Source organism: Ascidia mentula, chromosome 7 (assembly GCF_947561715.1).
Source record: "Ascidia mentula chromosome 7, kaAscMent1.1, whole genome shotgun sequence".
Lineage (NCBI taxonomy): Eukaryota > Metazoa > Chordata > Ascidiacea > Phlebobranchia > Ascidiidae > Ascidia > Ascidia mentula.
Window position 1 is genome coordinate 12,226,358 of NC_138572.1, and position 27,512 is coordinate 12,253,869.

The 27,512-nt window shown below is 36.2% G+C and overlaps 3 protein-coding genes across 7 annotated transcripts; all 3 read left to right on the forward strand.

Annotated features, from left to right (window-relative positions):
- The first annotated feature begins 3,592 nt into the window (after window positions 1-3,592).
- LOC145908742 (uncharacterized) lies at window positions 3,593-27,384 on the forward strand. 5 transcript variants are annotated; one of them, XM_082996072.1, is made up of 15 exons: window positions 3,593-3,742; window positions 3,799-3,935; window positions 3,997-4,176; window positions 4,229-4,364; window positions 4,428-4,519; window positions 4,689-4,851; window positions 4,924-5,084; window positions 5,150-5,199; window positions 5,302-5,407; window positions 5,479-5,637; window positions 19,879-20,006; window positions 20,087-20,172; window positions 20,235-20,406; window positions 20,487-20,581; window positions 27,003-27,384. In XM_082996072.1, exons 1-15 carry the CDS (start codon window positions 3,667-3,669, stop codon window positions 27,104-27,106), a joined length of 1,845 nt encoding a protein of 614 aa, XP_082852198.1. In that variant the 5' UTR covers window positions 3,593-3,666; the 3' UTR covers window positions 27,107-27,384. The 5 variants fall into 5 exon arrangements, with proteins under 5 accessions (XP_082852198.1, XP_082852196.1, XP_082852200.1 ...); XM_082996070.1 differs by lacking the exon at window positions 27,003-27,384 and adding an exon at window positions 20,823-21,585; XM_082996074.1 differs by lacking the exons at window positions 19,879-20,006; window positions 20,087-20,172; window positions 20,235-20,406; window positions 20,487-20,581; window positions 27,003-27,384 and adding exons at window positions 5,795-5,922; window positions 5,987-6,072; window positions 6,127-6,298; window positions 6,368-6,466; window positions 6,528-7,305.
- On the forward strand, window positions 16,974-18,367 carry LOC145908747 (uncharacterized). The gene is made up of 6 exons (XM_082996081.1): window positions 16,974-17,141; window positions 17,198-17,334; window positions 17,395-17,568; window positions 17,621-17,749; window positions 17,808-17,899; window positions 18,225-18,367. The coding sequence occupies exons 1-5, from the start codon at window positions 17,066-17,068 to the stop codon at window positions 17,895-17,897; spliced, it is 606 nt and encodes a 201-aa protein (XP_082852207.1). The 5' UTR covers window positions 16,974-17,065; the 3' UTR covers window positions 17,898-17,899; window positions 18,225-18,367.
- On the forward strand, window positions 24,121-26,777 carry LOC145908764 (uncharacterized). Its single transcript, XM_082996100.1, has 12 exons — window positions 24,121-24,216; window positions 24,273-24,409; window positions 24,471-24,650; window positions 24,703-24,838; window positions 24,902-24,993; window positions 25,163-25,325; window positions 25,398-25,558; window positions 25,776-25,881; window positions 25,930-26,111; window positions 26,269-26,396; window positions 26,461-26,546; window positions 26,602-26,777. Exons 1-12 carry the CDS (start codon window positions 24,141-24,143, stop codon window positions 26,775-26,777), a joined length of 1,623 nt encoding a protein of 540 aa, XP_082852226.1. The 5' UTR covers window positions 24,121-24,140.
- Window positions 27,385-27,512: the final 128 nt, after the last annotated feature.

Genomic DNA, 27,512 nt, shown 5'->3' on the forward strand with positions numbered 1-27,512 from the left:
AACAACCCCAAGGTAAAACAGCTAGTAAGATTGTTTGTTTTTGACCAACTGTGTTTGGTGTTTATGCTGTGAATTATGCCATAGAAAAACCTTCCAAATAAAGAATGGATAAACGTCACGAAGCCTATATGTAGCACTTGCGCGTCGGAGTTGCTCACAAACAAAAAGCGTTACACCGACCTTGCGGCTAATGACAGAGGTTCGACAATAAAAGTTTTTCGAAAAAAAGTTTATCGCAAGTGGATTGCTAAGTGAAACAAAAAAAACTCAGGCGTTTAAAAAAAACTCAGGCCTGGAAGTCATTCGTGACGAAGACAATCAAGAGCCATTTCACTACCACAGTAGCAAACTGTGGTTTCCAATTGCGTCTTTAATTCCTGAAGCGGCTGTTTTCGACAGCAGTGGTAGCCCGGTTGAGGTCGCTGTGAGGCTGTCATGGTAAGTAAATGCTTTGAGCGGTGATTGTCAGCATTGGTCAAGCGCCCGATCCACATACCAAGAATAATACCTGGTCCGGATTCGTGCCCAGGATATCCTGGGTTTAAATCCAGGTGTGGACAAAAAAAGAAATTTGTGGACTGAATTTTTGAATCACTTGAGGTCACTCGCTGGGCATTGGATTCCCAACCATAATTGCGGCCAATAAATCTTTATTTTGTTTGACAGTTCGCTGTATCCCCTGTAACTATTAAGATAATTTCTGTGTTTAGCTGTAGCAGCCTAACTGGATTACATTACTAAATTGCATTATTATAAAATTGAATTCTGTTTGCAACACCAACGAGTCAAATATAAACAAACAAAAGTACTGTTGTGTCAAGTGCATATACTAAATATTTCCGTCACAAAAATTGTATTGTTGAAATCATGTAACTTAATTTCCCTGATGCCTGCTACATTAAAACATAATTGAATAAACACAATGTTATAAATTAATCCACAATTTATTTCAAAGTAGAAAAACTACTTCATTAACTAAAAAATCACCGTTGAAATCTTCGTACCCCAATCACTTTTGTCTTTTCGACCATTTTTTCTGGTTTAAACGAGTTTTTTTGTTTCACTCAACAATCCACTTGCGATGAACTTTTTTTCGAAAAACTTTTATTGTTGAACCTCTAATTATCCGCAAGGTCGGTGTAACGCTTTTTGTATGCGAGCAACCCCGACGCGCAAGTGCTACATATAGGCTTCGTGACGTTTATTTTGCGTTGACACCCAAACTAAGTTTCTCAAAATCTTATATAACTTGTGGTGGATGCTGCACAGTTGGCGACTTGTAATATAAATGAAAAATCCGCCTGTGCAGTTAGGTTACTGTTACGTCACAAAGAAACCATTGCGTCACAAAAATATCTATTGTGATGATTTATCTGTTTCGTCACAAACCGTTTATTGGTTCCGTAATTTTTCATTTAAAATATACAAGCTTGAATTGATACTTTTGATTAAATAATCTGTTCTTCTGGCACAATAAAAATCGTAACTTTATTCACCGACGTTTCGCCTGTTATCCAACAAGGCTTCCTCAAGGCAATGATGCAGATACAGCACAGAACTCCAGAAAACGTGCCAACGGGAAAAAGGCATAACGCTAACACCGTTTGTGAAATCACGTGATGTATAAAAATGGGCTGGAAACAACAGTCACAGTAAGTTATTATACAGCACCGGGAAGTAAACCCACTGTTCCCTATCATTGACGCAGCGATTGTTCTTGTGGATGTGGAGCGCTTCTAGGAAGAGGCGCTTTGTGTGATCCACCTCCTTTTCCAAAACCTTAGCCTTGTCGAAGGCGATCTGATGACCTTTTAAGGCAGCATGCTTGGCTAACGCTGTCTTATTTGCGTCTTTCGATGCAACGTCGCGGCGGTGCTCCTTAATTCTGGTTTTCAAGGCTCTTCCGGTTTCCCCGACGTAGACACCCTCGCACTCTCCACATGGAATTGAATAAACCACTCCCTTTGGTTCCGCTACCTCCATGACAATGGGGTGCGACACCAAACTGCGGAGTGTTGTATGGAGTCTAATGTATACCTTAAAAAAATAATCGGTCAGCATCCGCTGTAAAGTCTCGGTAAGTGTGGGGACATTTTTATACATCACGTGATTTCACAAGCGGTGTTAGCGTTCTCCTTTTTTCGTGTTGGCACGTTTTCTGGAGTTCTGTGCTGTACCTGTATCATTACCCTGAGGAAGCCTTGTTGGATAACAGGCGAAACGTCGGTGAATAAAGTTACGATTTTTATTGTGCCAGAAGAACAGATTATTAAATTACAATATGCCTGGCAGCAACAGCAACAGCAACATTATATTAAATTGATACATATTCTGTTTTATCGTGTTGCAGTATTTAGCTAGCTAGCTCATTTATGTAGATCGACAAAAACACAATTGCTTTTGGTATAAAACCAATATACATTTTTTTGGGGGGCGTAAGGCACAAGTCCGTTACTAAAAGGAGGCGTGATAGAAAAAAGGTTAAGAACCACTGCTCTAAAAGGATAAAGAAACAAAGAAAAGAGGAGCCGTTGCACTAACATATGAATATACTACGGTGAAAAGATCCAGTTTTTCATATTATCACCTAGACATCTAAATTTACCATAACTTGCCCACGCAGTCGTCCAACTAACCTACAACAAATTTCACAGCATACAAAGTAACGGTAGTTGTCTCCCGCACCATCCTGTACGATTCCCCAGTCCGCTGCCAATCCAATCCAATTGACACAGGGAAACTAAGGAGTGATAGTTACCTAAATATTCGAGTGTATGTTAGTATGATTTCCTACAAGCCCTCCTACACCGCAATCACTAGAAGCAAAATAATTGCCTGCAAGCTGATCTTTCCGGTCTCCATCATCCTGACCAATAGTTGCGTCACACGCTGTGACGTCCAACCATAGTCGAGTTAGTTTTATTGGCGCCAAGGTATCTATTTGGTGATACAAAATGTTGTTGGTCTGCATCTGCAAACTTTCTTTTTCACAATAATCCCGTTTTCACTATGAGGTAATTCACGCAGGTAAATGTATAGCTAAGAGGGGAAGGTACATTTGTGTTGGAAATCCGCTGGCTTAGTGATTTTATTAAAGGTTTCCATGACTACCAAACGGTTGACAACAATCGCTTTTTACAAACCAAACTGTTTCTTGAGCCTCGTAAGGTTTTGTCAACACCACGATTTATCGTGAAACTTACATTCCCTTGTCAGATGTTTTAACAAGAACGTGATGTGATGATGCAATTCGCCCACAGGCCAACTGGGCCTATAAGAGATTTAACAGCTAACTGCATCATCTGACTTGAGTTGTCACCAAACAACAACACGTGGGACGTGAGTTGGTGTTTTGACAATTTGGTGGCCGCTCAATAAAACGAGTGTTGTTTGTTCAATGCATTTTATTATTTGGAAAGTAACAATATGAAAACATTCCTTGTTGAAGCGTTTCAAGTAAAAACATTGTTCTATCTCATCCGCAGAGGTAGCCATGTTTGTACAAGCGTTTTCATGCGATTTTAGCAACCCACGTTCTTGCTTAAAGGACATTCATGACTCTACGATAGTCTCATAAAGGTGGCAACAACATTAGAAGTGAAAGTTCGTAATTGAAACAACTCGCGTTTGTTAATTCAAATGAACTAAAATCTTCTAGTGTGAGAAATGGACAATAACGTGTATGGCAACGCAGATATGTGTGGGCAAGACGAGATGCATCGAACGCCAGCCGTAAATCAAAGTTCAGTTCCACATTTTGTATTTATATCTTTGTTTTAATTTTTTCTGCAATTACAGTTGGAAATACAAACAAAATGCATGAAAATAAAGAAAAAAGGAGTTTGACAACTGTAGAGATTTGCATTTATGGAATGATTCTGATATTTCTCCCTACTTTATTTGGGTTGACAGTTTATATTGCCGTCGAATTAAAGGTGGGGTAAATATATTGGAAACTTTGCAAAGTTCTGATTAGTAAAAAGTAGTTTTTTTCAGACACACAATCCCCCACCTCTAGTTGGTAATTATGTGAACCACACCTTTTCTGATGCAGTTTTGGCCCAAAACGAGTCCTCAAGTAACCCGGCAACTTCCTGTAAGGCGATAAAAGATTCGGGAAAAAATAAAAATGGATATTATTATATTCAACCATCAAAGTCGCATAGTACCGAGCAGGTATAACACGTTTTGTAATACTTGTAATTCCAAACTATGGTGGTTGTTGTAGGTATATTGTGATATGGAGACGGATGGTGGAGGTTGGACGTTGGTTGCGAGTGTGAATGAGAACGATTTGAAACAAACTTGTTCACAAGCAGACAACTGGTTTTTACACAGATCCAATATCGATCATCATGTACATGGTAAAGTAGAACCTATTGTCGATGGAAAAAGTAAAACTGTCGTTTAAAAGAAAAAACGTTCAGAAAAATCGAATTGGGAAAACATGTTTACATTTGGATCTGCTCATACAGCTGTTCACAATGACTACAAAAATGATGCTTACTACCTTATGAATGTAAGTTGAAAATTTTTTCTCTACATTTACTTTTCGTTGGTGTTTCGTAAAAGCAGTTACTCGATTTCGCAATAATATAAACCTTCTGTCTAAACGCAGTTTATTTCAAGAAATAATGTTTTGCTTAATAAAAGTATCTTCAGTTCTTATTCAAATTAACATTTTTTAGGCTGAAGATCTCATGGTTCGACATGTTTCCAACATCTTTCAAGTAAATACAAACGAAAGTTTATCGATATTCAATTATTACACAAGAGATAAATTTCTACAATCATACGGAGGAAATCTTTACAATCTGTTTTCAAAACATTATTCACTGAAACCAAAACGAAGTTTGTGAAAAATGTCTCCTTTAAATTTTTTGTGAAAGTTTTTTTAGTGATCAGTATTTATTTTTCATGTAGTCGCCTATTTTGAATATAAAAAAGTTGTGGATATTTTGGAAAAAAGATCCTTAGAAGTTTCATCTTTGATTCCAAGTTTTTATTCTTACCAATATTCTGCTGGAAATTATTATTACTTACCACATGCAGGTCGCAATATGTTTGCAACTAACGGAATGGGGGTATAAAGGCCTGTAAAATAATACTACTTTGTTGTAAAATAAAACAATACGTTGTTTGTTTATAGTTGTTCTTTTATGGGTGTGGTGGATATCTGTACTTTGGAAGGGATTACAAGTAAGAATATCATTAGAAATTAACCACAGAACGTTAGATCGTTTCAATTAATTGGCGTTGATGACAGGTTAAAAATTATAAAAAAACTTACAAATATTGCAGGTGCGAAACTTACAATATTGCAATTTCCTCAAGAAAATCTCACCCTTTTTATGGAATGATATTTATTGGAAACTTCGATCATTCACTTACAGACATGAAATTACGAGTAAAAAATTATTACACACAAAATAACGTAATTGTGTTGTATACCTAGATTTTTGGAAATGTTTTATGAAGGTAGGCAGTCATCGTCCAAAAACAGACAACAGAACTCAATACAGCTCAACAATTCGTGAAGGAAATTTTGAAATGATTTACATTGCTGAATGCCGAGATAATTTGAATGACACAATTCCAAATCTTTGTGATGTATTTTACTTGATTAAAAATGAGAAGGTAACAAACTGCTATTAGCATCCGCATCAAGCGTGCAATTATTAGCAACCATTCAACGCGCTTCTACTTATCACTGTTATTGGTTTCCATGAGGTTATTACCAGAAGGGCCATCTTGGAGTAATTTAAATTGTATTATTGCATTGGAACACATATAGGAATGGGTAACACCTCACGATGCCGGAATTTCTGTTTCATCCGATGTATATCCAACTTACTATTATCATTATGCCAAGGGAGTTGGAACTTGGGCAAACATTATATTGGGTTATACTATGTTTTCCAGGTAATTTAACATTCCAGATTTTTTATTGAAATTTACTTCGGAATAAATTTCATTATTTTTTTAGTTTGAAAGCAAGTTTTATCCCAGAAGTCAACGTTAAAAATGCAATGACAAAAATACTGACTATCGTTGCGGGTATTGATAGGATAGGTATGGTCAATGTTTTTACTTGACATCTATTTAAGTAAAAAAGACTCCTTTTAGCTCCAGATTTGTCAGTTGATAATGGACCAGCTTTTCCAATAACTATCAGCAGAGGTGAAGATATTTTCAACTCGACGATTCCACCGTTGGTAAAAGGAGTTACTCCAGGATATTTGCAATTTAGAACTTACGGGAAAAGTGGATCAGTGTTTGCATTGTGTCCTGGTGTCAAGTAAATTAACACAGAACCATTATTATGATTGGAAATACCAACGCTATTATTAACATTATTGTCATTCAGGTTAGAAAGGTCAGGTTATGGAAATGCTGAATATGTTTGTATCGGTGGGGTTTCAAACACAACATCTGTAAAAGAGGACTGTAATGATTTAGCAAGCAAGTATTTCGTTGGCAACATGTTCTCTCGCTGCTTATGTTAATGTGTCACTATTTGTGATTAGATTGGAATGGAAAAAGTTCGGACACACTTCATCCAACACGTGGAAATGGATTTGCTCATTCAGTTCGTGATATTCACTCAACCATTATGATATTCTACAGATAAATTTAGGCAATGATTCTTTTGTTAAAAATGAACTTTGCTTGTAATATGCTTCATTGGCAAAACCAACTCTTTGGTAAACATATAACTAACTCCAACAGACGAGTTTAGTTAATTGTTTTGTGATTTACTATCATTTGAACCCGCAGTTTTGCTGAACGCAAAGAAAGTCATTTTAAATCTATTGTTCATTTTTGTGTGGATATTTAATTGTGTTTTGTTACTTAGAAACGTGTGTTTTTCATGAGGGCTACTTGTCCAAATTCACACGGGATTGAAATCCCCTCAATATCGGTCTATTGTTTCGACAAGACCAATATCATACGATTACACTTTGCTGTCGCCAATTTGGCCCAAAATTGTACCTCTGTTTGTCTGTGGATTTTAAATGTTGTCGTTTGTGAAAACATGCAAAAAAATTATTATAAGGCTGTTGCAGACAAAATTGTCCGGCAGAGTCAAATACTTGAAAACTACATCGAACAAAGTGGAGACACCGTTGTGTAGCGAAGATATGTTTTTATTGTAATTTTGTAACTTTGCCTTTTTTCATTGATTAATTTTCTGTTCTAATCTGCATTATTTGAGAAAACATTTGCTATTTTTTGCCGAGACTCGCTAAGATATTCGCCGGCTTGGGATTTATTCCCACATGCCCGATTTAATAAACTGTTTATTTGGAGTTATTCTGCAGTCCTGTTTTTCACTATTGGTTTAGCTTTTGCTTGGCCATAGTGTTGTTTTCTTTGGATGGTTGCACCTTATTTGGTGCCCATATAATGACAGTAATTTTCCCCATAAATTGAAAGTCACAACAAGCTGCACTGTTCAGACGAAATAATTGTTAGTAGATGGGACCAACCGTTTAGTTGATGTGCAATATGTCCAATGCATGTGTGCGTTAACCAAAATCTGTTTACCCATGCGAACCGTTAAGTACCAGTCTATGTTACAGCGTAAATTGTTTCCTCTGTTATGGACTGCCTGTCTTGGCAGTCTGATGCTCTGTCATAGTCTATACAACGATACTCGATGATAACTCTGCAGGCCAAACACAACTGATTTCAAAAACTTAAAGGAACAAACATGTTTTTATCGAAAGGACCAATAAAAGTGAAAGGTGGATCTTTTGACCTCGGGTTGTACAACGCAGTAAAGTTTCATGCAGGTTATACAACAAACAAAAAAAACTTAATTAAGGTTATTGACAAACACTGCGACTGATAACTAATGTAAGTGAAGCGCCACCTGCTGCAGTTCCACGAATTGACATAACCTTATGTGACACGAACTTTACTAAAACTAAATTAGGTCTTTTGGCAAGTACATTTTTCGATTCTACATCACCAATGAGACAGGACTGCGCTATTTTTGCTGAGCCGCATTAAACTACTCCCTGACTTGGAATTTTCACCCATAAACCAAATGATTTTGATTCAAATTAAACTGAATTTACGCCAGTGTCATAGGAGAGTTGTTAATATCGGTAACCATGCAATAACTGCAAATATAGCTATTTATTGCACAAACTCCAAGTTTAAATAAAAGCACCTTTAGTTTGCTGTAGCTGATATTGGCGAATTTTGAAACTTACACGTCAAAGAAATAAACCAAAATTATGGAACTGACGTTCACACAGGAGTAATCGTATTTGATTTGGAGTTTTTACGGCGAAAGTTGCATAGTCAAACAAATTCGCGTCATCTGTGAATACGTCATACACCACTTTGTACGCTGGCGTCACAAGTTCGTTGGCGCATGAAGTGGCCACTTCCTTGAGGGTGGCGCTAGCGAGCATTAAAACCAGGAAGGATCGACGTAGAGTTTACTGTGTTGAAATGAAGCACTGGTGTAAAACCGACTCATCAGGCGAGTGTATGACGTCATCAAAGCGTTGGAATGCTGACGTAAATGACGCGCGATCCAGTCCAGCAATTTTGGAAAGTGGTCCGTCGCCATGTTCATGTTTTAAAATTGTTTTGTAAAGATTGGCAATTCCGCCACGCATGAGTATAGATGCCGCCTAATAAAATATTTAAAATATAATGAGAAATTAGATATATACAAAAATTTATTTAATCAAAAAAATCAAAATCATGTTTATTTTTGCGAAAAAAACCAACTACGCAAAGAACAATATAAAAGGAAATGAAATGGCATGGGCACCGATAAAACCATAAAGGTTATCAAGTCAGGCGCCCATGTAAAGGTGATTTCTTCATGGAGAATCACCGTCTGTCGTAGGATCGCAGCCAGTCGCACTGGGAGGTGATGGGTTGCGACAAGCTGCATGTGACGAAAGGCTAAAGCAAAACCCATCGAAACGCAAACGCCAACTCGGTTCTCGGAACGTTTCCTTTCATCCACATCGGCAGACCTTTCGGTTGGAGACGGTCGGGATCGTATGGAGGTTGCGCTTGTTGAATCATCGTAGGTCTTGCTGATGGTCAATCGCACGTTATGATGTTGGCGTGCAGCGCTCCTAGGTCTGATTTATAATGTAATACCAATATTAAACAGAAGCCATGGAGCCAATGATTATCAATGAGTTACAGACAGTGCTCACTAATGTGACGCTGGTGACAAATTTTGTCAGTTAACAGGAAGAGACTACTCCACTTGGTGGTCACTGTAGTCGACGTCGAAAGATTGGGTAGCTAACTATATACAAACCGAAGACAAACCAATGTGGAACACGCTATAGCCAAATGGCAACTTAGAAACCAATAATGCTTTGGTTCAGTTATAAATAATGCAAATATTTTGAATGCATCTCACACTAATGAGACACGATAGTTTGAAATGTTTCTACAATAAAGGGCGTACAATAAAAAAAAACACTAAAGGGCGTTATGTGTAGAAATAACTGTGTGCCAAGTGGGCCCATTTGCACTCTGCCATTTGGTCGATATTCAGGTAAATTTTAACTTTGGTAATTGTGAGCGGGTTTAAATTTTGAAGATATAAATGTTGTGTCAATGTAAAACATTGAATATTGTTCTAAGGAAGAGATTTAACAAAGCAGCAAACGGCATCCACTGACTTGAGTTGTCACCAAACAACAACACGTGGGACGTGAGTTGGTGTTTTGACAATTTGGTGGCCACTGAATTAAACGAGTGTTGTTTGTTCAATGCATTTCAATATTTAGAAAGTAACAATATGAAAACATTCCTTGTTGAAGCTGTTAAAGTCAAAACATTATTTTATCACTTCCACGGAGGTAGCCATGTTTGTACAAGCGTTTTCATGTAATTTTAGCAACCCACGTTCTTGCTTAAACGACATTCATGACTCTACGATAGTCTCATAAAGGTGGCAACAACATTAGAAGTGAAAGTTCGTAATTGAAACAACTCGCGTTTGTTAATTCCAATGACCTAAAATCTTCTGGTGTGAGAAATGGACAATAACGTGTATGGCAACGTAGATATGTGTGGGCAAGACGGGATGAATCGAAGTTCATCAAAAAATCAAAGTTCAGTTACTCATTTTGTTTGTATATCTTTGTTTCAATTTTTGCTGCAATTACAGTTGGAAATACAAACAAAATGCATGAAAATAAAGAAAAAGGAAGTTTGACAACTGTAGAGATTTGTATTTATGGAATGATTCTGATATTTCTCCCTATTTTATTTGGGTTGACAGTTTATATTGCCGTCGAATTAAAGGTGGGGTAAATATATTGGAAACTTTGCAAAGTTCTGATTAGTGAAAAGTATTTTTTTTTTCAGACACATAATCCCCCACCTTTAGTTGGTAATTATGTGAACCACAACTTTTCTGATGCAGTTTTGACCCAAAACGAGTCCTCAAGTGACCTGGCAACTTCTTGTAAGGCGATAAAAGATTCGGGAAAAAATAAAAATGGATATTATTATATTCAACCTTCAAAGTCGCATAGTACCGAGCAGGTATAACACGTTTTGTAAAACTTGTGATTCCAAACTACGGTGGTTGTTGTAGGTATATTGTGATATGGAGACGGATGGTGGAGGTTGGACGTTGGTTGCGAGTGTGAATGAGAACGATTTGAAACAAACTTGTTCACAAGCTGACAACTGGTTTTTACACAGTTCCAATATCGATCATCATGTACATGGTAAAGTAGAACATATGTCGTTGGGAAAAGTAGATTCCTTGTTTAAAAGCAATACAATTTAGAAAAATCGAACTGGGAAAACATGTTTACATTTGGATCTGCTCATAGAGCTGTTCACAATGACTACAAAAATGCTGCTTACTATTCCATGAATGTAAGTTGAAAATCTTTCCACTACATTTACTTTTCGTTGGTGTTTCGTAAAAGCAGTTACTCGATTTCACAATACTATAATCCTTCTGTCTAATCGCAATTTCTTCTACGAATTGGTGTTGCGATAAATGAAACATCTTCAGATCGTTTTCAAGAAACACGATGTTTTTTAGGCTGAAGATCTTATGGTTCGACATGTTTCCAACATCTTTCAAGTAAATACAAACGAAAGTTCTTCGATATTCGAATATTACACAAAAGATAAAGTTCTGCAATCATACGGAGGAAATCTTTACAATCTATTTTCAAAACATTATTCACTGAAACCAAAACAAAGTTTGCAAAAATTGTGCACTTAATTTTTGTTTCGAATATTCTAAATATTATCACGAGGTATATATGTTTTAATGTAGTCTACTTCGATTACAAAAAACTTCTGGATGTTTTGGAAAAAAGATCCTCAGAAGTTTCATCTTTGATACCAAGTTTTTATTCTTACCAATATCATGCTGGAAATCATTTTTCTTTGCCAAATGCAGGCCGTAATATGTTTGGAAACTACGGAATGAGGGTAAAGGCAACTGTTTCTGGTTTATTTAAATGTTTGTATTAAATTATGTTATTTATTCCAGTTGTACTTCGCTGCATGTGCTGGATATCTGAATTATGGTAAAGATTACAAGTAAGAATAACATAAAGTAACCGCATAACTTCAGATGCAAACGTTTTTGATTTTCAGTTTGTAACAAGTCTTACAAACATTGCAGATGCGACACATACAACATTGCAGTTTCCTCAAGAAAATCCCACCCTTTTTATGGAATGATATTTATTGGAAACTTCGATCATTTACTTCCCAACATGCAGCTCCAAGTACAAACGAAATATATTCAAACAAACGAAATATATTTCTTGGTTTGCTTTGGTGTAATTCGTTTTAATTTTTTTTAATAAAGGTACTCACAGAACTCGGTTCAGTTCAACAATTCGTGAAGGAAATTTTGAAATGATATACATTGCTGAATGCCGAGATCATTTGAATGACGCAATTCCAAATCTTTGTGATGTATTTTACCTGATTAAAAATGAAAAGGTAACAATTGTTACCATTATTCTTAATAATATGCGTTGCGGGACGTACCATGACACCCTGGGTGTAAAACATTGGCACAAACATAGGAATGGGGAACACCACACGATGCTGGAATTTCCGTTTCATCTTCAATAGGTTCAACTCACTATTATCATTATGCAAACAGAGTTGGAACTTGGGCAAACATTATATTGGGTTACACTATGTTTTCCAGGTAATTTAACAATCGAGTTCATTTCTGAGGTTTCTTCCCAATAAATTTCATTATTTTTAAGCTTAAACGCAAGTTTTATCCCAGAAATCAACGTTAATAACGCGATGACAAAAATACTGACTACCGTTGCAAGTATTGATAAAATTGGTATGGTCGATGTTTCACTTGACTTATGTAAAAAAAATTAAGTAAAAATTAAAACTTCTTTTCCAATACTTTTCCAATAACTATCAGCAAAGGTGAAGATATTTTCAACTCGACGATTCCACCGTTGGTGAAAGGAGTTACTCCAGGATATTTGCAATTTAGAACTTACGGAAAAAGTGGATCAGTGTTTGCGTTGTGTCCTGGTGTCAAGTAAATTAACACAGAACCTTTATTAGGATTGGAAATACCAAAGCTATTATTAACATTATTATTATTCAGATTAGAAAGTTCAGGTTGTTGGAATGCTGAATATGTTTGTATAGGTGGGGTTTCAAACACAACATCTGTAAAAGATGAATGTAATGATTTAGCAAGTAAGTAAGTTCTTGGTATCTTGTTCTCTCGCCCCGTATGTTAATATTTGTGATTAGATTGGAACGGAAAAAGATCTGATACACTTCATCCAACACGTGGAAATGGATTTGCTCATTCAGTTCGTGATATTCACTCAACCATTATGATATTCTATAGATAAATTTAAGTCACTTTTGCAAATGATACCTTTTTTCAGTGTGAACTTTGCTTGTAATATGCTTCAAAAACAACTCTTTAGTAAACATCTAACTAACTCCAACAGACGAGTTTAGTTTAATTGTTTTGTGATTTACTATCATTTGAACCCGCAGTTTTGCTGAACGCAAAGAAAGTCATTTTAAATCTATTGTTCATTTTTGTGTGGATACTTAATTGTGTTTTGTTGCTTAAAACGTGTGGTTTTCGCAAGGGCTACTTGTCCAGATTTAAACTGGATTGAAATTCCCTCAATATCGCTCTACTGTTTCGACATGACAATATCATACGATGACATCGATTGATTTTCTGTTCTAATCTGCATTATTTGAGATAACATTTGCTATTTTTTGCCGAGACCCGCCATGATACTCGCCGGCTTGGGATTTATTCCCACATGCCCGATTTAATAAACTGTTTATTTGGAGTTATTCTGCCGTCCAGTGATTCCTACTGAACAGTTGAATAAAAATGCAATTAACCGCTAATTGTTAGTGCATATAAACAATATGGTGCAATTAGTACGAATTATGTGAGCTGCAGACAGATGATCACTATATCTCATCAGTGCAGCTTGGTGTGACTCTTGTAGACGATTTCTGGGCAGTCCTGTTTTTTACTGTAGGTTTAGCTTTTGCTTGGCCTCTTTATGGCAAACAACGAATGCTCCAGGGTTAGTTGGGATTATCCACAATTTCCATACATTCTTGTGCGCACACAACCTCGTTGTAAACGTGATTCCCTCGGCAGCCACCCTATGTGGCCAATTATCATAATACAAGCTACATTGATGCAGGAATATTTTAGTCTGACTGGTTCGTCAGTATCCGCTAAACGTGGGTTGTTATGGGTTTGATGGCAGACTCGGGAAATTTTCTTCAGCATCGAACTGCTATGCTGGGTTGGATGGGTGCATTGGTGCAAGAATGTTTTTAGTCTGACTGGTTCGTCAGTATCCGCTAAACGTGGGTTGTTATGGGTTTGATGGCAGACTCGGGAAATTTTCTTCAGCATCGAACTGCTATGCTGGGTTGGATGGGTGCATTGGTGCAAGAATGTTTTTAGTCTGACTGGTTCGTCAGTATCCGCTAAACGTGGGTTGTTATGGGTTTGATGGCAGACTCGGGAAATTTTCTTCAGCATCGAACTGCTATGCTGGGTTGGATGGGTGCATTGGTGCAAGAATGTTTTTAGTCTGACTGATTCGTCAGTATCCGCTAAACGTGGGTTGTTATGTGTTCGAAGGCAAACTCTCGGTTGGATGGGTGCATTGGTGCCGAAATGTTTTAGTCTGACTAGTTCGTCAGCATCCGCTAAACGTGGGTTGTTATGGGTTCAAAAGACAGACACGGGAAATTTTGTTCAGTATCGAACTGCTATGCTGGGTTGGATGGGTATAAAGAATGTTTTTGTCTGACTGGTTCGTCAGTATCCACAGAATTTGATTTAGTTTGAGCTTAATTCGCGTGGACAAGTATCGAAATTTTGTGTGTGATAGAATGGCATTTAGTTTTAAAACTTTGAGATACAGTCTTTCAAATCAGTTTAGCGTGGCTTTTGTGTGATGTTTATATAAAAATATATATATTAGCATTTGCTTGTTCTAAAACAGGTTGGCACCCTCTATCATACCAACGACATTTATTTTCGCACCAAGCAAAACATACACGAAACCTTTTTAAGTTTGTTTCGTCCGCAATTTCTTTGCTGTCTTTGTCCCAAAATAGAATTTGCAATCAAAATTTTTGGTATAATTAAGGTTTTAAGCTGCCAATAACAACCCTTACTAAAACTATAGATCACTTAACAAGTGCGGCACTAAAATGTAGGAAAGGGGAATTGCTGAATTAACGTAACGTTCCATTGCTGTGCATTATAATTGACACATCAAAGTACCATTGCTAAATTTTCAAAAAAAAAAGTGGGAGAAGAGATGCATAAAATAATTCAGCACCACATTTACAATGGCTTTAAGACACAGCAAAAGACTTATAAATAGTCTACTTGTGGAAGGTTACGAGTTACGGCAGACCGGGGATATCTCGGACACGGGGATACCTCGGACCAGGTATTTTACGTCACAATTAGGTGTTGTTACGGCACTTTTACAAAAGAAATCGCGAGAAGACCACACTTTTTGAGTTTTATGAAAAATTATCAGGTCATAGAACAGAATATACAGAGGCTGGATGAAATGATCGAGTTTTGGCACTAAGAGAAGCCTCAAAGATAAGAAATTGTTTGTTGTCCCGAACATCTATGATATCCGTGCTGTCGTTAAAAGTACACGAGTTACCCAAACCATGAACGTGTGGAAGGGTCGAAACGATAAGTGGCCACGCCCCGATTCCTGAAAGGTTGAATGATTTTTTATGCGCTAGTTCCCTAATGCTGATATTGCGCCAAGTTTGATTTCAGTTATTTGTTAAATAAACAGAAAAACGTCTGTTAAAACTTGCTGTCCGAGATATTCCCAGTAATGTCCGATGTTACCCCGGGGTGACTTCGGACATTTGAGACCTGTTTAAAAATGGACTGAATGAGCATTTTTAGTGATTTAAAACGAATCAAAACCTGTTTTTTGAGCAATTCTTTACTAGTTACAACAAAATAAAATTTAAGAATGTAGTTCAAAATTTTAAAAATATACGAACAATTTTCCCAAAACCGTCTGAGCTATCTCCTGTCTCCCTTATGCCTTCAATGTCTTTCAACTACAAGTTACTGAAAAACGATGTTGGTGCCTGAATGTTTTTAGTCTGAGTGGTTCTTCTGTATACGCCGCATGTGATTTAGTTGGAGTTTAAACTCCAATAAATTATGCGGATTACTTTATGTGTAGTGATATCCACCAGTGTTTTTATAGGACAGATGTCATACAGGTTTTACTTTATTATCATGCACCATAAAACTTCAAATAATATTGAACTTTGAGCACATTAATTATTTACCTTAGAGATAAAAAGTAAAATTATCTAAATTTATAGAGGTTGATACAAAAAACGGCCTCTTTCATCTGAGAATCCTGAAGATTGCCTGTGAACTTTTTTCTTCTGTCTTGTCTGGCTAAATTTAGTCAAAGAATACAAATTAAACAGAATTTTATTTAAATTGCCACATGTGAACTGCAACAAAGAAAAGCAATTTTAGCCATGCTACTACACGCAAAATTACGTCATGATTACGTAACAATTTCACTACATCAGCAAAGATATGCTGGTGCACACATCAAAACAAAATGTAAGTTGAATACTTACGCTTTTGTTTGCCATTTGCATATGATGTACAAAAACAATTATTCACAAAAAGATTTATTTCTAAAAAGGATATGAAAAATCGTTTTCACACTCTCCCCCAATTAAAGCAATTCGAATTTATTTTTCTTATCTCGCTATATGCAAAAAGTCGCATTTCATAATCTGGAAATAGTAGCAACCTAGGCCAGTCCCAGTTATCACTTTTTGAAAGAATATTAACGCTTTAATCCCAAAACCAACCATAGTTGTCAGTGGGAGATCTATGCTTTTTTATAAACATTTTTATATTTACACAGTGTACAAAGTACGTTAGTTGTCTCCCGCACAATCTTGTACGATTCCCCAGTCCGCTACCAAACCAATACAATTGACACAGGGAAACTAAGGAGTGATAGTTACCTAAAATATTCGAGTGTATGTTAGTACGATTTCCTACAAGCGCTTCTACACCGCAACCACTAGAAGCAAAATAATTGTCTGTAAAGCTGATCTTTCCGGTCTCCAGCATCCTGACCAATAGTTGCGTCACACGCTGTGACGTCCAACCATAGTCGAGTTAATTTTATTGGTGTCAAGGTATCTTTTTGGTGATACAAAGTGTTGTTGGTCTGCATCTGCAAACTTTCTTTTTCACAATAATTCCATTTTTCACTGTGAGGTAATTCACGCAAGTCAATTCGACAATGACGTCACAATTACTTACACAATACAATGTTAACTTGCTGCAATGTAATTTGCGACTGTTTAATTAACAGAAAACATAATTTTCGCAAACCCGACAACTAAATAAAAGCCGAAACTAACAAACTTTGAAACACAAACGTAAATAAAAGTGAAAGATCATCCTTGAAACTACTCGCGTTTGTTAATTCCAATGACCTAAAATCTTCTAGTGTGAGAAATGGACAATAACGTGTATGGCAACGCAGATATGTGTGGGCAAGACGAGATGCATCAAACGCCAGTCGTAAATCAAAGTTCAGTTACACATTTTTTATTTATATCTTTGTTTTAATTTTTTCTGCAATTACAGTTGGAAATACAAACAAAATGCATGAAAACAAAGAAAAAGGAAGTCTGACAACTGTACAGATTTGTATTTATGGAATGATTCTTATATTTCTCCCTACTTTATTTGGGTTGACAGTTTATATTGCCGTCGAATTAAAGGTAGGTTTAATATATTGGAAACTTTGTAAAGTTCTGATTAGTAAAAAGTAGTTTTTTCAGACACATAATCCCCCACCTTTAGTTGGTAATTATGTGAACCACAACCCAGGTTTGTCCACTGATGGTTTGTCCTCATGTAACCCGGCAACTTCCTGTAAGGCGATAAAAGATTTGGGAAAAAATAAAAATGGATATTATTATATTCAACCTTCAAAGTCGCATAGTGCCGAGCAGGTATAACACGTTTTGTAATACTTGTGATTCCAAACAATGGTGGTTGTTGTAGGTATATTGTGATATGGAGACGGATGGTGGAGGTTGGACGTTGGTTACGAGTGTGAATGAGAACGATTTGAAACAAACTTGTTCACAAGCAGACAACTGGTTTTTACACAGATCCAATACCGATCATCATGTACATGGGAAAGTCGATGGGTAACGTAAATTCCTCGTTTAAAATCATGGATGTTTAGAAACATCAAATTGGGAAAACATGTTTATATTTGGAACTGCTCAAACAGCTGTTAACAATGATTACAAAAATGCTGCTTACTTCCTCATGAATGTAAGTTGAAATTGCCACAACAACATTTTCTGTTTTGTTATGCTTTATGTGCGCGCTTAACCCCCCATACACGATTGCCCAGCAAACGAGTGCACTGAAAGGTTTTGGGATATAAAATTTAACCCCATGGTAAGTCAAATTTATGCCCAAGGTGTAAATTTATCCCCGGTTGGAAACCGTTAATTCTTGTGAACTGTACCAGCGACTGGTGGTTGAATATGTCCATACATATTTGAATCATATATGAATATAGTTGTGAAAGTGGGGACAAAACTACGAGACACCTTTTGTTGGCGTTTTGTTAACTAGCAACTATTTATGTTAGGCTGAAGATCTCATGGTTCGACATGTTTCCAACATCTTTCAAGTAAATACAAACGAAAGCTCATCTATACTCGAATATTACACAAAAGATAAATTTCTACAATCATACGGAGGAAATCTTTACAATCTATTTTCAAAACATTATTCACTGAAACCAAAACAAAGTTTGTGAAGGAGTGTCCTGTTAAATTATTGTTCTGAATAATGTTGATTATATTAAAATTCATTTTTTAATGTAGTGTACGTCGGTTTTAAAAAATTTCTGGATATTTTGGAAAAAAGATCTTCAGAAGTTTCAACTTTGATACCAAGTTTTTATTCTTACAAATATATTGCTGGAAGTCAATACCACTTGGTGGATGCAGGTCGCAATATGTTCACAAATAACTACGGAATGGGGGTAGGCAGTTTATTGTTTACGGTATGTTTTGTTGAGAATTACAATCTTTCGCAGTTGTACTTTCAAACATGTGGTGAAAGTTTACGTTATGGTATCGACTACAGGTAAGAGAATAAATGTAGAGTAGATTGTTGCTGTAATTTTTCAGTGGAAATCCACATTCAATTTGTCCGACAAATTTGTAGGTAAAGTTGCGGATTGTTCAAATACGCTTATTTCAAACTTTGAAACAGAAAATTGTGATCAAACACAATCAAATTATAAAATTATCGTAACCTTTAGCAATTGTTGACTAAAAAACGTGGCTTCGGGTGTAGGTTTCTGAGATACAGCTAAACAAAGTTACGTTTAGTAGTTTTGAATTAAACAGTAGCACAACAAGCAAACAAGTGCAACAAACGAATTATGGTTTGTTTTTGTGCAAAGGTCAGATGGCTATATGGTCACTATTTCGTCCTATAGTAGGTCTTCTTTATGTGCGTAATTATAAAACTGTTACTGGATGGGGCATGGTGTTCTTAAAGTAAGTCAAAAGTATTTATAGTAGCCAACGCCATGCATTACCTTTCCCCTTATAAGTGGGAGTGCACGGACAGACAGTCATGGCCTGGTCATATAAATTTCATGCTTAACGCTGTTGTAATTGGTAGAGTATTGGTAAAAAAAATTTCATACCAAACCCACATTACTTAAATCCAAACTTTTCACAACTTACGTGAAGTTTCCGCATTAAACGAATTTGGACTAAACGATAAGTTTTACAGTGGGCCTACGACCAACTGCATACGTATGGTGTCAGGCTCAAAATATGCGTAAATGTAACAAATCTTATACAAATATTGCAGGTGCGACACGTACAATATTGCCATCTCATCGAGAAAATCTCACCCATTTTATGGAATGATATTTATTGGAAACTTCGATCATTCACTTTTTAGCACGCAATTACGAGTAATTCAATACTTATCAAATATTTTGTTTGTAATGCAACTTTCTGTTGTGTGTATGTGAAAGGTACACAGCTATCGTCCAAATACAGACAACAGAACTCAGTACAGCTCAACAATTCGTGAAGGAAATTTTGAAATGATTTACATTGCTGAATGCCGAGATAGTTTGAATGACGCAATTCCAAATCTTTGTGACGTATTTTATTTGATTAAAAATGAGAAGGTAACAAACTGCTCTTACGTATTCCTCGATATTTCATGTAAGTGTGTTACCAATACAAAACAGTTGCACTATATGCACGTAGGAATGGGGAACACCACACGATGCCGGAATTTCCGTTACATCTTCAATACAATCAAATTACTACTTTCACTTTGCAAACAGAGTTGGAACTTGGGCAAACACAATATTGGGTTACACAATGTTTTCAAGGTAACTCAGTCGTTTACTACTATATACCATGCAAGTCCAATTCGAAAGAGTTTTTTTGTTAACTTCTTGCATTGTTTTAGCCTTAAAGCAGGTTTCATCCAAGAAGCCAGTGTCAAAAATGCAATGAAAAAAATTTTAACCATTGTTGCGAGCACTGATAACATTGGTATAGTAGTGGATGTTAAGCTGTGCTAAGACTGCTAAGTTAATTGTTTAATGCTGTTTCAGTTCCAAATTGTTCAGTTGATAACGGACCAGCTTTTCCAATAACTATCAGCAGAGGTGAAAATATTTTCAACTCGACGATTCCACCGTTGGTAAAAGGAGTTACTCCAGGATATTTGCAATTTAGAACTTACGGGAAAAGTGGATCAGTGTTTGCATTGTGTCCTGGTGTCAAGTAAATTAGAGCAAAACCTTGAATATGATTTGGAAACAATGTGTTTCAAATATGTAATAATGGGTTTTATGATTATGCAGGTTAGAAAGGTCAAGTTGTGGAAGTGCTGATTATGTTTGTATAGGTGGGGTTTCAAACACAACATCCATACAAGAGGAATGTAATGATTTAGCAAGTAAGTATTTTGCTGGTAACATCGCGCGCACCTTTTAGCTTATTAACGAACTCGAAATCTCAACAAAAATATGTGCAGTAATCGCGATTCAATAAGTCTTAATTAGGATGGAACAATAAAACAATCGAACCGAGCGTTCACAATTGAATCGCGCGCGTCGCCAAAGTAGCTCCAAGCACCCGCAACAAATTGGATTTTCTTTGTGAAATACTTTCTTATCGATCACCATGATTGTGATTAGATTGGAACGGAAGAACTTCTGATACGCTTTATCCAACCCATGGAAATGGATTTGCTCATTCAATTCGTGATATTCACTCAACCATTATGATATTCTACAGATAAATTTAAGTCACTTTTACTAATGATTCCTTTTTCAAGTGTGAACTTTGCTTATATTTTGCTTCATTGGCAAACCAACTCTAAAGTAAACATATAACTAATTCTAACAGACGAATTTCGTTTGATTGTTTTGTGATTTATTATCATTTGAACCCGCAGTTCTGCTAAACGCAAAGAAAGTCATTTGAAAACTATTGTTCATATTTGTTTGGATACTTAATTGTGTTTTGTAATTTAAAAACGTGTGGTTTTCGTAGGGGCTACTTATCCAAATTCTACTTATCCAAATTCATACGATGACACTTTGCTGTCGCCAATTTGACACAAAATTGTACCCTCTGTTTGTCTTTGGATTTTAAATGTTGTCGTCTGTGGAAACATGCAAAATAATTATTATAAGGCTGTTGCAGACAACATTGTCCGGCAGAGTGAAAAATATCATCAATACTTGAAAACTACATCAAACAAAGTGGAGATACTGATGTGCAGCGAAGATATGTTTTCACTGTAATTTTGTAACTCTGCCTTTTTTCAATGATTGATTTTCTGTTATAATCTGCATTATTTGAGAAACCATTTGCTATTTTTTGCCGAAACTCGCTAAGATATTCGCCGGCTTGGGATTTATTCCCACATGCCCGATTTAATAAACTGTTTATTTGGAGTTATTCTGCCGTCCAGTGATTCCTACTGAACAGTTGAATAAAACTGCAATTAACCGGTAATTGTTAGTGTATATAAGCAATATGCTGGTGCTAATAGTACGAATTATGTGAGCTGCAGACAGATGATCACTATATCTCATCAGTGCAGCTTGGTGTGACTCTTGTAGACGATTTTCTGGGCAGCCCTGTTTTTCACTATTGGTTTAGCTTTTGCTTGCCCATAGTGTTGTTTTCTTTGGATGGTTGCTCCTTATTTGGTGCCCATATAATGACAGTAATTTTCCCCATAAATTGTAAGTCACAACAAGCTGCACTGTTCACACGTAATAATTGTTAGTAGATGGGACCAACCGTTTAGTTGATGTGCAATATGTCCAATGCATGTGTGCGTTAACCAAAATCTGTTTACCTATGCGAACTGTTAAGTACCAGTCTATGTTCCAGCGTAAATTGTTTCCTCTGTTATGGGCTGCCTGTCTTTGCAGTCTGATGCTCTGCCATAGTCTACACAACGAGACTCGATGATAACTCTGCAGGCCAAACACAACTGATTTCAAAAACTTAAAGGAAGAAACATGTTTTTATCGAAAGGATGTTATGTTACCGATAAAAGTCATCTGAGAGTTGTTAATATCGGTAACCATGCAATAACTGCAAATATAGCTATTTATTGCACAAACTCCAAGTTTAAATAAAAGCACCTTTAGTTTGCTGTAGCTGATATTGGCGAATTTTGAAACTTACTCGTCAAAGAAATAAACCAAAATTATGGAACTGACGTTCACACAGAAGTAATCGTATTTGATTTGGAGTTTTACGGCGAAAGTTGCAGAGTCAAACATATTCGCGTCATCTGTGAATACGTCATACACCACTTTGTACGCTGACGTCACAAGTTTGTTGGCGCGTGAAGTGGCCACTTCCTTGAGGGTGGCGCTAGCGAGCATTGAAACCAGGAAGGGTCGACGTAGAGTTTACTGTGTTGAGATGAAGCACTGGAGTAAAACCGACTCATCAGGCGAGTGTATGACGTCATCAAAACGTTGGAATGCTGACGTAAATGACGCGCGATTCAGTCCAGCAATTTTGGAAAGTGGTCCGTCGTCATGTTCATGTTTTAAAATTGTTTTGTAAACATTGGCAATTCCGCCACGCAAGAGTATATATGCCGCCTAATAAAATATTTAAAATATAATGAGAAATTAGATATATACAAAAATTTATTTAATTAAAAAAAATCAAAATCATGTTTATTTTTGCGAAAAAAACCAACTACGCAAAGAACAATATAAAAGGAAATGAAATGGCATGGGCACCGATAAAACTATAAAGGTTATCGAGTCAGGCGCCCATGTAAAGGTGATTTCTTCATGGAGAATCACCGTCTGTCGTAGGATCGCAGCCAGTCGCACTGAGAGGTGATGGGTTGCGACAAGCTGCATGTGACGAAAGGCTAAAGCAAAACCCATCGAAACGCAAACGCCAACTCGGTTCTCGGAACGTTTCCTTTCATCCACATCGGCAGACCTTTCGGTTGGAGACGGTCGGGATCGTATGGAGGTTGCACTTGTTCAATCATCGTAGGTCTTGCTGATGATCAATCGCACGTTATGATGTTGGCGTGCAGCGCTCCTAGGTCTGATTTATAATGTAATACCAATATTAAACAGAAGCCATGGAGCCAATGATTATCAATAAGTTACAGACAGTGCTCACTAATGTGACGCTGGTGACAAATTTTGTCAGTTAACAAGAAGAGACTACTCCACTTGGTGGTCACTGTAGTCGACGTCGAAAGATTGGGTAGCTAACTGTATACAAACCGAAGACAAACCAATGTGGAACGCGCCATAGACAAATGGCAACTTAGAAACCAATAATGCTTTGGTTCAGTTATAAATAATGCAAATATTTTGAATGCATCTCACACTAATGAGACACGATAGTTTAAAATGTTTCTACAATAAAGGGCGTACAATATAAAAAAACAATAAAGGGCGTTATGTGTAGAAACAACTGTGTGCCAAGTGGGCCCATTTGCACTCTGCCATTTGGTCGATATTCAGGAAAATCTTAACTTTGGAAATTGTAAGCGGGTTTAAATTTTGAAGATATAAATGTTATGTCAATGTAAAACATTGAATATTGTTCTAAGAAAGAGATTTAACAAAGCAGCAAACGGCACCCACTGACTTGAGTTGTCGCCAAACAACAACACGTGGGACGTGAGTTGGTGTTTTGACAATTCGGTGGCCACTGAATAAAACGAGTGTTGTTTGTTCAATGCATTTCACTATTTAGAAAGTAACAATATGAAAACATTCCTTGTTGAAGCAGTTAAAGTCAAAACATTATTTTATCTCGTCCGCAGAGGTAGCCATGTTAGTACAAGCGTTTTCATGTAATTTTAGCAACCCACGTTCTTGCTTAAAGGACATTCATAACTCTACGATAGTCTCATAAAGGTGGCAACAACATTAGAAGTGAAAGTTCGTAATTGAAACAACTCGCGTTTGTTAATTCCAATGACCTAAAATCTTCTAGTGTGAGAAATGGACAATAACGTGTATGGCAACGCAGATATGTGTGGGCAAGACGAGATGCATCAAACGCCAGCCGTAAATCAAAGTTCAGTTACACATTTTTTATTTATATCTTTGTTTTAATTTTTTCTGCAATTACAGTTGGAAATACAAACAAAATGCATGAAAATAAAGAAAAAAGGAGTTTGACAACTGTAGAGATTTGCATTTATGGAATGATTCTGATATTTCTCCCTACTTTATTTGGGTTGACAGTTTATATTGCCGTCGAATTAAAGGTGGGGTAAATATATTGGAAACTTTGCAAAGTTCTGATTAGTAAAAAGTAGTTTTTTTCAGACACACAATCCCCCACCTCTAGTTGGTAATTATGTGAACCACACCTTTTCTGATGCAGTTTTGGCCCAAAACGAGTCCTCAAGTAACCCGGCAACTTCCTGTAAGGCGATAAAAGATTTGGGAAAAAATAAAAATGGATATTATTATATTCAACCATCAAAGTCGCATAGTACCGAGCAGGTATAACACGTTTTGTAATACTTGTAATTCCAAACAATGGTGGTTGTTGTAGGTATATTGTGATATGGAGACGGATGGTGGAGGTTGGACGTTGGTTGCGAGTGTGAATGAGAACGATTTGAAACAAACTTGTTCACAAGCAGACAACTGGTTTTTACACAGATCCAATATCGATCATCATGTACATGGTAAAGTAGAACCTATTGTCGATGGAAAAAGTAAAACTGTCGTTTAAAAGAAAAAACGTTCAGAAAAATCGAATTGGGAAAACATGTTTACATTTGGATCTGCTCATACAGCTGTTCACAATGACTACAAAAATGCTGCTTACTACCTTATGAATGTAAGTTGAAAATTTTTTCTCTACATTTACTTTTCGTTGGTGTTTCGTAAAAGCAGTTACTCGATTTCACAATAATATAAACCTTCTGTCTAAACGCAGTTTATTTCAAGAAATAATGTTTTGCTTAATAAAAGCATCTTCAGTTCTTATTCAAATTAACATTTTTTAGGCTGAAGATCTTATGGTTCGACATGTTTCCAACATCTTTCAAGTAAATACAAACGAAAGTTCATCGATATTTAATTATTACACAAGAGATAAATTTCTACAATCATACGGAGGAAATCTTTACAATCTGTTTTCAAAACATTATTCACTGAAACCAAAACGAAGTTTGTGAAAAATGTCTCCTTTAAATTTTTTGTAAAAGTTTTTTTAGTGATCAGTATTTATTTTTCATGTAGTCGCCTATTTTGAATATAAAAAAGTTCTGGATATTTTGGAAAAAAGATCCTCAGAAGTTTCATCTTTGATTCCAAGTTTTTATTCTTACCAATATTCTGCTGGAAATTATTATTACTTGCCAAATGCAGGTCGCAATATGTTTGCAAGTCACGGAATGGGGGTATAAAGGCCTCTAAAATAATACTACTTTGTTGTAAAATAAAACAATACGTTGTTTGTTTGTAGTTGTACTTTTATGGGTGTGGTGGATATCTGTACTTTGGAAGGGATTAGAAGTAAGAATATGATTAGAAATTAACACAGAACGTTAGATCGTTTCAATTAATATGCGTTGATGACAGGTTAAAAATTATAAAAAAAACTTACAAATATTGCAGGTGCGAAACTTACAATATTGCAATTTCCTCAAGAAAATCTCACCCTTTTTATGGAATGATATTTATTGGAAACTTCGATCATTCACTTACAGACATGAAATAACGAGTAAAAAATTATTACACACAAAATAACGTAATTGTGTTGTATACCTAGATTTTTGGAAATGTTTTATGAAGGTAGGCAGTCATCGTCCAAAAACAGACAACAGAACTCAATACAGCTCAACAATTCGTGAAGGAAATTTTGAAATGATTTACATTGCTGAATGCCGAGATAATTTGAATGACACAATTCCAAATTTTTGTGATGTATTTTACTTGATTAAAAATGAGAAGGTAACAAACTACTATTAGCATCCGCATCAAGCGTGCAATTATTAGCAACCATTTAACGCGCTTCTACTTATCACTGTTATTGGTTTCCATGAGGTTATTACCAGAAGGGCCATCTTGGAGTAATTTAAATTGTATTATTGCATTGGAACACATATAGGAATGGGTAACACCTCACGATGCCGGAATTTCTGTTTCATCCGATGTATATCCAACTTACTATTATCATTATGCCAAGGGAGTTGGAACTTGGGCAAACATTATATTGGGTTATACTATGTTTTCCAGGTAATTTAACATTCCAGATTTTTTATTGAAATTTACTTCGGAATAAATTTCATTATTTTTTTAGTTTTAAAGCAAGTTTTATCCCAGAAGTCAACGTTAAAAATGCAATGACAAAAATACTGACTATCGTTGCGGGTATTGATAGGATAGGTATGGTCAATGTTTTTACTTGACATCTATTTAAGTAAAAAAAAACTCCTTTTAGCTCCAGATTTGTCAGTTGGTAATGGACCAGCTTTTCCAATAACTATCAGCAGAGGTGAAGATATTTTCAACTCGACGATTCCACCGTTGGTAAAAGGAGTTACTCCAGGATATTTGCAATTTAGAACTTACGGGAAAAGTGGATCAGTGTTTGCATTGTGTCCTGGTGTCAAGTAAATTAACACAGAACCATTATTATGATTGGGAATACCAATACTATTATTAACATTATTGTCATTCAGGTTAGAAAGGTCAAGTAGTGGAAATGCTGAATATGTTTGTATAGGTGGGGTTTCAAACACAACATCTGTAAAAGAGGAATGTAATGATTTAGCAAGTAAGTATTTCGTTGGCAACATGTTCTCTCGCTGCTTATGTCAATGTGTCACTATTTGTGATTAGATTGGAACGGAAAAAGTTCTGACACACTTAATCCAACCCGTGGAAATGGATTTGCTCATTCAGTTCGTGATATTCACTCAACCATTATGATATTCTACAGATAAATTTAGGCAATGATTCTTTTGTTAAGAATGTACTTTGCTTGTAATATGCTTCATTGGCAAAACCAACTCTTTGGTAAACATATAACTAATTGTGACAGACGAGTTTAGTTAATTGTTTTGTGATTTACTATCATTTGAACCCGCAGTTTTGCTGAACGCAAAGAAAGTCATTTTAAATCTATTGTTCATTTTTGTGTGGATATTTAATTGTGTTTTGTTAATTAGAAACGTGTGTTTTTCATGAGGGCTACTTGTCCAAATTCACACGGGATTGAAATCCCCTCAATATCGGTCTATTGTTTCGACAAGACAAATATCATACGATGACACTTTGCTGTCAACAATTTGACGTAAAATTGTACCTCTGTTTGTCTGTGGATTTTAAATGTTGTCGTTTGTGAAAACA